The sequence below is a fragment of the Cajanus cajan genome, chromosome 9, assembly GCF_000230855.2.
Source record: "Cajanus cajan strain Asha chromosome 9, NIPB_CcT2T_4, whole genome shotgun sequence".
Taxonomy (NCBI): Eukaryota; Viridiplantae; Streptophyta; class Magnoliopsida; order Fabales; family Fabaceae; genus Cajanus; species Cajanus cajan.
The window spans coordinates 27754071-27766909 of NC_138525.1; the positions used below are offsets into that span (position 1 = coordinate 27754071).

At 37.3% G+C, this 12839-nt stretch overlaps 1 protein-coding gene across 4 annotated transcripts; it reads left to right on the plus strand.

Moving 5' to 3' along the window:
• The first annotated feature begins 206 nt into the window (after positions 1-206).
• Positions 207-12839, plus strand: LOC109808765 (nucleoporin). Of its 4 annotated transcripts, none has more exons than XM_020371900.3 (9): positions 207-376; positions 701-852; positions 1719-2361; positions 2524-8450; positions 9736-10573; positions 10678-11363; positions 11824-11968; positions 12065-12146; positions 12227-12839. In XM_020371900.3, exons 2-9 carry the CDS (start codon positions 802-804, stop codon positions 12327-12329), a joined length of 8475 nt encoding a protein of 2824 aa, XP_020227489.2. In that variant the 5' UTR covers positions 207-376; positions 701-801; the 3' UTR covers positions 12330-12839. The 4 variants fall into 4 exon arrangements, with proteins under 4 accessions (XP_020227489.2, XP_020227497.2, XP_020227506.2 ...); XM_020371908.3 differs by having other exon boundaries at positions 1719-2348; positions 2535-8450; XM_020371917.3 differs by lacking the exons at positions 207-376; positions 701-852 and having other exon boundaries at positions 2209-2348.

The window sequence follows — 12839 nt, forward strand, 5'->3', positions numbered from 1 at the left end:
CTGATGCTGCTTCCCTAAGAAACCGACACCAAACCACAACCATTACTCCTCCAAACCCAAAAAACAATAAAAAATAATAAAAACAAATATATTTTTATTTTTATTGTGTGTTTTTTTTTCCGGTCATAGAATCCTTTTATTTATTTATTTTTATTTTAAAAAAAAAAAAATCGACGTTGCTTGATTCGACGCTTAAACCAGCGAGAAAATAACGCTCGCGTTGCGTTTAGATCTGAAAAACGCTGCTATCCTTCTTCACACAGAAAACACAACGAAGAGAGAAAACACAATTCACGATTCATAGCCACCGCAACCCTCACCTCGAATGACACACGCTGCGACGTCGTCTCATACCTTTCCACAACCCTCAATCAAGGTTCTTCTCTCTTCCCTCCAAACCCTTTCGCTTTCGCTATATATTTTTCATCTATCCAATTTTCAATTCGTTCTTCTCCGCGCGTTTCCAATCTGATGATTAGGTTTTCCTCTGTTTGGTTGCTGCTGAAATAGAAATGAATATTTAACACCTTCACGCACCGCACGAACATGTTGTTGATTATAAATTTAATTTTGGGAGGATATGAGCTATGCATATTTTATTTTTGTTTATTTGTTTTGGATTGTGAAGTGCATTAACGATTGTGGCTGCGTAGAATTTGATTCGATTGGGTGGTTTTTGGTCCTGTTTTTTGGGTTGCAGTGTAAGAGGAGGATCTGAACGATGGCCAGGACGCGATTCTGGTGATTGCCGCAGTTACCGTGGGGAGCAATAACGGGGTGGACCGGAGAGTGGATCGGAAAATGGACCGAAGCAAGAGTCGTACCGATCTACTCGCAGCTGGCAGAAAGAAGGTATTTCATCTTTACAATGTGAATTTCAATTCTTGCTTTTTAAGTGTGTGTAGGGGAGAATGAAGTGTAGCTCGTGTTTCTGGAGCAAGTTTTTGATAATTGGATTTGGTTCCAAATAGAGTTAGAGGGAGTTGCTATATAGGAATTAGAAAATCATCATATGTTAAATGGGTTTTTGGATCTGAGGAGTGTGGGCTGTACACTGTACTTTAGAGGGAAAATGTAGATTTGATAACCAGTGATGAGACTGTCAAGTATCAATGGCTTAGAATTTAATTAAGGGTTTTCCAGAAACACTTTTGGGAGAAAAATATAGCAAGGAAAAATGAAATAATTTTTTTCATAAGCTAAAACTAGCCTATTCATAAATTAAAAATAAGATTTTGGAGAACCTAATATGAGAGAACTTCTACAAATTAGAGTTTACACATAAGCTAATTTTAACTTATGGAGAACCTTATCTCATTTTTTTCTTCTTATTTTTATCTCCTAAAAATTTCTGAAGAAATTTATCCAAATAGGTCTTATATACCAAGAGCTATATAATGAATCACGTATGTGAATCTAATTCCTTGTTTTACTTGTGAGTGGTTACTATATGCACCGACTTGTTTAGAGGGTCCAAATCCACATAAGAAAGCAGTGGAAGGGATTGTACCCTGTGGCATTCACGGGTTAATTTCATTTTGGAAGGCTGATGTGTAAACTGGATTGCATTATATTATTTTTAATATATGATCAGAAAGCATATGATTTTATCTGTCTCTTTTTATTTGATTCCTCCTACTGTATGATTTCAACATATATAGGGTATATACAATTGACTGGTTGAAGTTCATAATTTTCCTTCATGTTTTCATTTTCAGCTCCAGCAATACCGTCAGAAGAAGGACAATAAAGGTGGTAGTAGCCGTGGAAAATCATCAAAACAAGCTGGTAAACCTCAGTTACCCGAGTCTGATTCTGATGCCGCAAGTAGTGCCTCAATTTCAACGGTATCATCTCAGATTACTGATGGAAATGTTGAAGCTGACAGTCACTCCAATGTGGGTAATACAGAATCGTCATCAGAGTCACAGTCTTTGGCAAACTCATTAGCTCCTGACAATACTGATGCATCTGGTGATTCATCATCACTGGTCACTACATATGATACTGGCGATGAAAATATGTTGGATTCTAATGCGAAGCTAGCACATCAGGTTCATGAGGTCCGTGAGAATGATTCTTCTGAGTTATCTGCCCAAGATGAAGGGGAAATTGCTCAAGACATTGGTGCTGATGTACCAGAGGATGTGTCTTTGAGAAGTTCAGATAATCTGGTTCCTGAAGGTGGAACAATGGTTGATCATGCATCGGCACCTGTTGCCACTGCTGTTACAACTGCAATTGGTGAGTCTGTTACGGATGAAAGAGAGGGTGAAAAGAGGGAAGAATTGTTGCTTTTATCTGAGGATATACCCAATACATCTGTGATGCAAACAAGGGAAGATCAGGTAACAGATTTAGGTTGTTCTCTCTCTCTCTCTCTCTCTCTCTCTCCCCCTCCCCCCCCTCCCCTAATTTAATATTACATTAAATCTTTAGGTATTAGGATATTAGTTGGGCAGGCTGGGAAAAGTAATACATGGATTTGATTTATAATTTATATTCTCATTTGTTGCTGGGTAGGGGCAATGCAGGAAGCTGATGGTTTGGACATGAAGAAATCTTGTCAAGGCACTGAAGCTTTCATAGATGATCAGAAGGAGCTTCCTTTGTCCGAGGTTGGTGAGAGTTATCAGGCTCTTTCTGGAATTACTTCAGAGATGACTAGAATTGAGGAGGAATCTCATGAAGCTGAGCAACTGGTCAAGTCAATTGAATTACTCTCCTCTCATCAGGACATTGTGTCAGATAAGCTTTCAGGTTTTGATAAAGGCCTGGGAGATGATATTGCAACTGTGGGGCCTATTACGAGGAATCTGGTGAGAGAAACATTACCAGGTTCATCTCATGAAGAAATGCTCCTTCTGTCTAATCAAGAACAGAATAGCAAAGTAGCTCTTGGTGAACAGGATGGGAGGCTTCAGGAGGGGCTTAATCAGCAATGCAATCGTGTCATATTTGCAGTTGAGGATCCAACCCACAAGTTGTCAATGGGAGCACGTGAGGTTGGTTCGGTCGGACCATTAGAAGTCTCGTCTGTTTTTGATGCAAACTCAGTTAATATCTTGCAGCTGGCTGAAATTATAAGGGGGCTTAAAGCAGAAGAGTATGAGTTTCTGCTCAAGGCAAGAGGAGCTGAGTCTAATTTGGATCCTTTAGCCAGTAGTACAGCTCTATCAGACCATGACATTTCAGAAGCATTTCAGAGTCTCAAGGAAGAATTGTTTCTTGCAAATTTAATGAAAAATATATTTAACACTCAACTAGCTGAGCAACTAGAATCTGATAATCAACATCACCAGTTGATTGATGAAATATCTCAGCTCCATGCGTCTCATGATAATGTTAATGAGAAGAATCAAAACCTTATTGAAGAACTTGCTAATTGTCGTGCTGAACTACATGATATTTCTAACAAGAATCTTGAACTACAAAATCAGTTTAATGCTGCCATGGGTGAGGTAGAAGCTCTTTCTGTTAGAGTGGTTGAGCTGCAGAATAGTTTTGATATGTCTCAAAAAGATTCTTCAGACTTGTCCAGAGAGTTGGCTGACTGCAGAGGCTTGATCTCAAGTTTACAGGTGGAAAAGAAGGGCATTAATGAAACACTTGATTTGATGATTGCTGAGAAAAATAAACTTGTGGATGAGAAGGAATTTCATCTATGTGAAAGTAGGAATCTGGCAACTGAATTAGCTGACTTCAAGAGTTCAATGGAAGGAGTAAAAGTTGAAAATACCAACTTAATTGACAGGATCTCTTTGGTGACTGAAGAGCGGAATAAGATTGAAGCGGAGATTGAGCATCTCAAACATGAGATTGACAGGCTGTCATTAGATTTGGTTTCTAATAAAGATTTGGTTGCAAGTCTACAGGCAGAAAATTCCAACTTAAGTGGGAACCTCACATTGTCAGCTGATAAAATTAAAAATCTTGAAGATGAGAATCAACTTGTTGTTATTGAGAATCAACAACTGTCTTCTCAAATTGTTGCCTTAAATGAGCAATTGTCTACAGAAAAAGGGGAACGAATGAGGTTTGAAGCTGACCTTAAGGAAGCCACAATACACTTGGGACAAATTTCCAAGGAACAAAGCCAACCACTACCTCAACCAAGGGACCTTGGAAATCAAGCCAATGTTGCATGTGAACAAAGTAAGGGGCTTGAAATCACTATTACTGAAGATTCTCTGCATATGGAAAAGGGGCCAGATGAAGGTGCACCAGGGGGACCACATCTGAACATACTTGAACATGAAGTCTTTGATGATTCTCTTGGGTTTGTTTCGTTGAAGGCTTGCTTGGATGAGGCAGAGAAGGGTTTAATAAACCTTGAAAAGGCAATTAATGAGTTGCATTCTCAATCATTATCCTCCAGCAGGTCTGGGGATAAAGTTTCTTCGCCCGTTGTATTGAAATTGATACAGGCTTTTGAATCAAAAGGACATGAAGATGTGCATGAGGCAGAAAGAAGGGATTCCAGTGATGTTCAGTCATCATCAAACTCATTTATTATGTTAACCAAAGAGCAAATTGAAAATTTGAAAAAATTGCTTTCAAAGTGGAAGCTGGATGTGCAGATTGCAGGTGCATTATTCAAGGGAGAGAGAGACAATCGGAAAACTGGTGATGCAAAGTACAGTGATCTCAGGGACCAGTTTGAACAATTGAAGCAACATTGTTCAGATTTGGAAGCATCCAACATTGAACTTTCAGTTCAATATGAAACTGCAAAGCAACATCTGGGTCATATTCAAGAAAAGAAATGTCTTGTTGAGGAAATCTGTGATGCTTTAAAGCAAAAAGACATCCGTCTCAAGGCCAAGAATAATGAACTTTATGAAAAGCTTGGGTATTGTCAGTCAAAAATTAGTGAATTGCATACTGAAATGAATGATGTGAAACAAATTTCAAATGATATGGCTTCTATGGTTGGCATTCAACTGGAAAATTTGCAGAAGGAGGTGACAGAGAGGGCAATCCTACTTGAACAAGACTGGAATATGACTATTGCCCAGATTGTTGAGTTAGTTGGGAAGCTGAACGAATCAGTTGGTGGAGCTTTGTGCACAACGGTCTCTTCTGATCCTTGTGATAACTTGGATATCAGTCATCAGTTAGAAGTTTCGGTTAATGCAGCTGCTGAAATGATTTTTGATCTGCGGAAGAAACTTGAAGCTACTTGTTCAGATCATGAAATAATGTGCACATCGTATAAAGAAATGAATTCAAAATGTAATGATCTGCTTGGGAGGAATGAATTGGCTGACAGTCAATTGCATAAAATGTACAGTGACCTGAGGAACCTCGTGCTCAGTAATGGTGGGACTATTGATGAAGATAAGATAGATGTGCTAAGTGAAGCACTGCCTGATCTTCTGAACTATAATAGCTATCAACCCATCTTGGAAAGTCTTGGGAATATATTGACCAAGAAGCAGGAACTTGAGTCTGTTACCAAGGAGATGAAGTTAGAATTGATGCAGAGGGAAACAGAATTGGAAGAATTGAAGATGAAGTGCATTGGTTTAGATTCTGTTAATAAGCTAATAGAAGATGTGGCAGGTGTGTTGAATATGGACATTTCAAAGACTGACATAAATGAATCGCCCCTTTCTTGCTTAGATTCATTAGTGTCTAGTCTTGTACAGAAAACCAGAGAGGCTGAAATCCAGTATCACATGACTAAAGAAGGATATGGATCTAAGGAGATGGAATTGGCTGAACTAAAGGAAAAAATGCATTATCTAGACACACTGCGTCTTGAGAATGAAAATGAAATTCTTGTTCTGAAGGAAAGCTTACATCAGGCAGAGGAAGCTCTTACTGTTGCTCGTTCTGAATTACACAAGAAAGCAAATGAACTTGAGCATTCAGAACAGCGGGTGTCATCCATTCGGGAGAAACTTAGCATAGCTGTTGCCAAGGGGAAAGGGTTGGTTGTACAGCGAGATGGCCTCAAGCAGTCCTTGGCAGAGAACTCTAGTGAATTGGAGAGATGCTTACAAGAGTTACAGTTGAAAGATGCAAGACTTCATGAGGTTGAAACAAAACTCAAGACATATGCAGAGGCTGGTGAACGTGTGGAAGCCCTGGAATCTGAGCTTTTTTACATTCGTAATTCATCTAATGCTTTGAGAGAGTCATTTCTTCTTAAAGATTCAATGCTTCAGAGAATAGAAGAGATATTGGAAGATGTAGATCTTCCAGAGCAGTTTCATTCAAGAGATATAATTGAAAAGATTGATTGGTTGGCTAGTTCAGTTTCTGGAAACTCATTGCCAATGAATGATTGGGAACAAAAGGATGCTGTGGGAGGAGGTTCATACTCTGACGCTGGCTATGTTGTCACAGATTCATGGAAAGATGATAGTCAACTACAACCAGATTCAGATGACTTTAGAAAAAAGTTTGAGGAGTTGCAGAGTAAGTATTATGGGTTGGCTGAGCAAAATGAAATGCTGGAGCAATCATTGATGGAAAGAAACAGCTTAGTTCAAAGATGGGAAGAGCTTGTGAATAGGGTTGAAATGCCTTCACATTTGCAGTCTTTGGAGACAGAGGATAAGATTGAATGTATAGGTACAGCGCTCACCGAGGCTAATCATCATATAGACTCTATGCAGCTGAAGATTGAAAAATATGATACCTATTGTGGATTGCTAAATGCTGATCTTGAAGAGTCCCAGAGGGCAGTATCTGCTCTTCAAGCAGACCTTAGCGCTCTTACATCTGAGAGAGAGCACCTTTCTGAAAAGATGGAGGCTTTGGTGTATGAGCATGAGAAACTATCATCGCAAACAAGGGAGGCTGAGCTTGAGAATGGAAAGCTGCATAATGAAATATCTAGTTTGAAGGATAAATTGGAACAAAAAGCTGCAATTGAAGAACAAATTTCCACTATTGATGGTAAAATCAGAAAGTTGTGGGACTTGGTTTGTGATGCCTTGTCAGAATCTGAAATAGAAAATATGGTTTCTGGCAGTGCAAATATTGATTCCTTGGAAGAACTGCTGGGAAAGCTTGTAGAAAAGCTGGGCTTGGAACAGAAACTATCAGCACAGAGAAGGGAAGCTGAACATGAGAATGAAAAGATGCATAATGAAATAACTAGTTTGAAGGATAAATTGGAACAGAAAGCTGCAATTGAAGAACAATTTTTCACCATTAATGGTAAGATAAAAAAATTGCAAGACTTAGTTGGTGATGCCTTGTCAGAATCTGAAACAGAAAACCTGGTTTCTGGAAGTGTGAGCATTGATTCCTTGGAAGAAATGCTGAGAAAGCTTATAGAAAATCATGCAAATCTTTCATCAATGCAACCTGCACATGCGGATTTAGGTGATGGACTCCATTCACAGAAGGATGATGCTACACTTCATTTGGAAAGAAGTACAGATGTGCATTATAAAGAGGAGGCAGATGTTGATAGATATAAAATAGATCTTGAAGAGTCCTTGAATGAATTGATGCATGTGAAGGAGGAGAGAGATAGATCTTTGGAAAAACATATATCTTTATCTGGTGAAGTTGAAGCTCTGAATAAAAGAATTGAGGAATTGCAAGGGCTTCTTAATCAGGAGGAGCAGAAATCAGCTTCTGTTAGAGAGAAGTTAAATGTTGCGGTCAGGAAAGGTAAGTCATTGGTTCAACAACGAGACAGTCTAAAACAAACCATTGAAGAGATGACTGTTGAGATGGAGCACTTGAAATCTGAGATCAACAACCGGGACAAAACTCTTGCAGAGCATGAACAGAAGTTGAGACAGTTGTCAACCTACCCAGATAGGTTAGAAGCTCTTGAATCTGAGAGTTTGATTCTGCAGAAACATTTGGAAGAAACTGAGAGCCATTTGCAGGAGCAAGAATATTCTTTGAAATTGATTTTGAACAAGTTAGGTGAGATTGAGGTTGGTGGTGAAGATCATATAAGTGATCCAGTGAAGAAGTTAGAACAGGTTGGGAAATTATGCTCTGATCTACAAAGTGCTGTGGCATCTTTAGAACAAGATTCCAGGAAGTCTAAAAGGGCATCAGAACTCCTCTTGGCAGAGTTAAATGAGGTTCAAGAAAGGAATGATAGTTTTCAGGAGGAGCTCGCAAAGGTGACTGCTGAACTGTGGGATCTCAGAAGAGAAAGGGATTCAGCTGAGGCTGCCAAACTGGAAGCGCTTGCACATGTTGAAAAGTTATCAGCCTTGCATGAGGAGGGAAAAAAGAGCCATTTTTCTGACATCATGGAATTAAAATCTGGTATGAACCAAGTCTGCAAAAGCTTTGGTGAGGTTCAGAATTTGCTGTCTAATGCTTTGTTCGTGGATTTGGAATCTTATCGGAAACTGGGGGCTGGTCTTGAGTCATGTATGGAAGGAAACAATGCTACATATATGGTGGTTTCATCGGTCACCAAAGAACATGATGGCATTTTACACTGGTCATCTGCTAATAAGGTATTAACATCACATGGATATTCAACTACTTTTAAATTATAATTTGCATCAATTTTTGACATTTTCTGTATCTGTTTCTACTGTCTTTCATGTGGTATAGTGAGAATAACAAATATAACATACAATGCAGTCGGCTGTTGTGTGACAATGTTGTGTTAGTTTGAATTCATGTACTATTTTAAATTTTGGGGGTGGGTGGTCTTTATTATTGCTTTATGTGCTATTTGAATATGCTATTCAGCTATTGGTCTCTTATATATCTGGTTCCATCTGAATCAGATGGATCCAAGTGGGGCAAGCAGGGGCTTTAACTAAAAAAAAATATAATAAAATCTATTTATTATACTAAATATATGATTATATTGAAAGATTTATTAAAATAATGATATATATATATATATATATATTTATATTGTTGATGATTTTATGATTTAATAGAATGATATTTACAAGTTAGATAAATAACATGATCTATTTAACAATTATGATGTAATATTTATTTAAACCTATTATTAAAAAAAAACCAAGCCCCCCTTTGATAGGGTTCTGGAACCTTCCCTGATTTGAATGCAACATTTTCAAGGATGTTCTTTTGTGCTTACACGTATTGATGGGATAAGGTTGTGTTTGTGGTCTGTTTGATGATCCGTGAATGGTATTTCTAGGGATTTTCCTTTTCTGATGTGCTGATTGATTGAACAGCTTATTGCATCTTTGGGGATCTTTAGGCTCGTTATTTGATGTTATTTTTGTTGTCTTTCCACAACCTTCATTATAATGTTGTCCTGGATATTTGTAAATGAACACTGAATTTTCAAACTAGAACAGATTGAGCAGTGGAATATGTTATAATGTGTTTTTTTAAATTAAGATATTTGTTGTCTTTGGTTTCTTAGTTTTTGTGTATGTTTCATTATCTTGGTGGCATTACTTTCAATCACTCATTTGTTAAATGTAATTTTCTTCACTTTAATTTTTAGTAGTGTGAAATATGTTGTCTTTTAAAGCATTAGTTGTAAATTTGGGTACATTGTTGTCTTAGCATTTAAGTCTGTAATTAGAAGTGTAACGTATTTATATTATATAGCGGATTATTGCAACTGCAATGCCAACACTGAATCCCTCCCGCTGTTTTAAGTTTATGACTCAAATTTTATTCCTTGCATAATGTGCCTTCCGGTTTGTGTCATTTCTATGTAAGGCTTAATTACACTCCTTGTTATTACTATTTTTTTGTAATATGATCAAGTTCCCTTCCTAAATACTTGTGATATTTGTTCTCCAGAGGAGCTCTGTGTCTGCAGATCCTTGGTCAGATTTTGACACAATTGACCACTATGATGATAATACTATAGTTGAAGTTATTCATCTATTTGGGCATCAACTGAAAGAGCTCATGGTGGAGGTCAATTCTCTTAAGGAAAGAATAAATATGCACTCAAGTTTGGCACAGGAGCAAGATAAAACTCTATCTAAACTCATGGCAAGTATTCAAAGGGAAATGACTTCCCAAAAAGAGTCTTGTGAAACCATGAAGAAAGAAGTAAGTGAGCAAGATAAGAAAATTGCTGCATTACGTGGGAACATTGCCTACCTTTATGAAGCATGCATTAATTCTATCATTGTACTTGAAAATGGAAAAGCTGAACTGGACGGAAAGAAGGTTGAATCTTCTGATGTAGGAATTAACTTGGAAACACCTTCATTTGATGATGGCATATTTGAGGAATGTGTTAAAACCATGACAGATAGATTGCTGTTAGCTGCAAAAGGGTTTGCTAGTATAAAAACTGAATTTTTAGATTCTAATCAAAAGGAAATGAAGGCTACTATAACAAATTTGCAGAGAGAGCTTCAGGAGAAGGATGTTCAAAGAGATAAGATTTGCTCAGAACTTGTAAAACAGATCAAAGATGTTGAAGCTGCTGCAAGCAGTTACTCTCAGGATCTTCAAGCTTTTAGGAGTCAAGAACACAATTTAAAGAAACAGGTGGAAGCAATTGAGGAAGAAAGGAAGATACTGGAACAGAGAGTGGATGAGCTGCAGGAGAGGCAGAAAACCGCAGATGAATTAGAGGAGAAAATGAGGTCTCAGACTAATTTACTGTCTTCCAAAGACCAAGGTGGGCTTTCTTTGATTCCTGTGTCTTTTTTAAAGTGAACTTGTAATATTACTTTTATAAATGAGAAGCTTACAATATTTCTGGAACTTAATGATTTATTGCAGAAATTGAAGCACTAATGCATGCACTTGATGAGGAAGAGGCGCAAATGGAAGAATTGACAAATAAGATTGTGACTCTTGAAAATGTTGTTCAACAAAAGAATCAAGAGATTGAAAACCTTGAATCTTCCCGTGGTAAGGTTATGAAAAAGCTTTCCATAACTGTTAGCAAGTTTGATGAGCTTCACCAACTTTCTGCAAGTCTTCTTTCCGAGGTTGAAAAGCTGCAATCTCAGTTACAAGAAAGAGATACTGAAATTTCTTTCTTGAGGCAAGAAGTTACTAGATGCACTAATGATGTTCTTCTTGCATCACAAATGAACAACCAAAAAAGTACTGATGAGATCTTTGAGTTCTTGATGTGGGTTGATAAGATTGTGGCTCATGATGGGGTGCATGATATACATCCAGATATGAAGAGCAATAGTCAAGTTCATGAATGCAAAGAAATACTTCATAAGAAGTTGATGTCTTTGTTGTCAGAATTGGAGAATCTAAGAGAAGTTGTAGAAAGCAAGGATGTGATGTTGCAAGTAGAAAAGAGTAAGGTAGAAGAATTAAACCGCAGAACAGAAACCCTTGAGACATCCTTACACGAGAAAGAATCGCAATTGAATTTGCTTGAAGGTGTGGAAGAAACTGCCAAGGGAGCTGGCACAAGCTCAGAAATTGTGGAGGTTGAACCAGTGGTGAGGAAATCAGTTATTTATTTAATAGTTGATTCACACCAGTACAAGAATCTTATATTAAATCTGGATTAAATTAAATTCTTATTCAAATTAGAACTTCAATTGGATTAGAACATAAAATATAATGTTTTTGTACATTTTCTTGTCATGATTAACAACAATCTCATTAAGTTTGTCAATTTAGAGCAGATAAATATATATTCACCAGTTTCAAAGTTCAGTTTTATGGCAGGGTTATCTTGGTTAAGATGTGTACTTTTCCTCTTCTGGGACAGGATCTTTTTACTCTAATTAAAAGAGATAGTTAATACATGCTTTTAAAAATAATAAATAAATAAAACTATGAGTAGTGGTTAAAGGAAATTAAAGATATTTTCTCTTTGGTAAACATGTTATTGACACAGTTATGGTTCATTTGAATTTGAAAGGATATAATTTATTTGGCTTTTTTGTTTTCTAGATGAATGAGTGGTCGTCGTCAGGTGCTTTTATAACACCTCAAGTTCGCAGTTTGCGCAAGGGCAATAATAATGATCATATAGCCATTGCAGTAGATGAAGACCCTGGTAGTACTAGTAGAATGGAAGATGAAGAGGATGACAAAGGTAATTCTGCACTAAACCTGTGTGCTAGTTTCTGTGCTTTCAGCAATGCTTTATGGATCCTTTTATCTAATTCTGGTTTCCCACTTTTTGTTGCAGTCCATGGTTTCAAATCCCTCACAACATCCAAAATTGTCCCAAGATTTACTAGACCTTTGACTGACTTGATTGATGGCTTGTGGTAAGCATATTTTTCCCTATGTTTTCATGGTTTGAAATTTCTTTCAATTTGATGAACGGTTTCCGGTCGCATTCTTGCAGGGTTTCTTGTGATCGGGCTCTAATGAGACAACCCATCTTGCGGCTTGGAATTATAATTTATTGGGCCATAATGCACGCACTCCTTGCCTTTTTTGTTGTTTGAGGCGAGAGGCCCTGATTTGGCTTTATATGATTAATTGGCCTACTTTAAAATGCTAAGCCGGTTACAGGAAGTGCCACCTTATAGACCAGAGTTCCATGATTGAATCCACTTATGCTTGAAAAAAGTACTCAGTTAATTTGTACAGTTATCTTCCTTCTGCTTGCTTCTTGTTGCGGTGTGAGGCAGTACAGGTATAATAAAAGTAAAGATGCAGCTGCTAGAAAGAGTTATAGACAGATGAGAAGGCCATCTTTCGGAGGGTTAGTTCTTGTAAATCTTGAACATATTGGGACATTCGGTGAGCAGTATAATGACCAGTTAGGTATAGAAAAACAATTCTTTTGAAATTTCAGGTTTTTGTTATCTGCTTAGCCATTAGGAATTTCAGTTGCCATTCTTTGTATTCTCACATCAATCATAGCATTGCTATATTTTTTTTTTGGCAGTTTGTCAAGCATTAAAATATATATTTACTTGTAAACTCCAAATATATTTAGATTTTGACCTTCA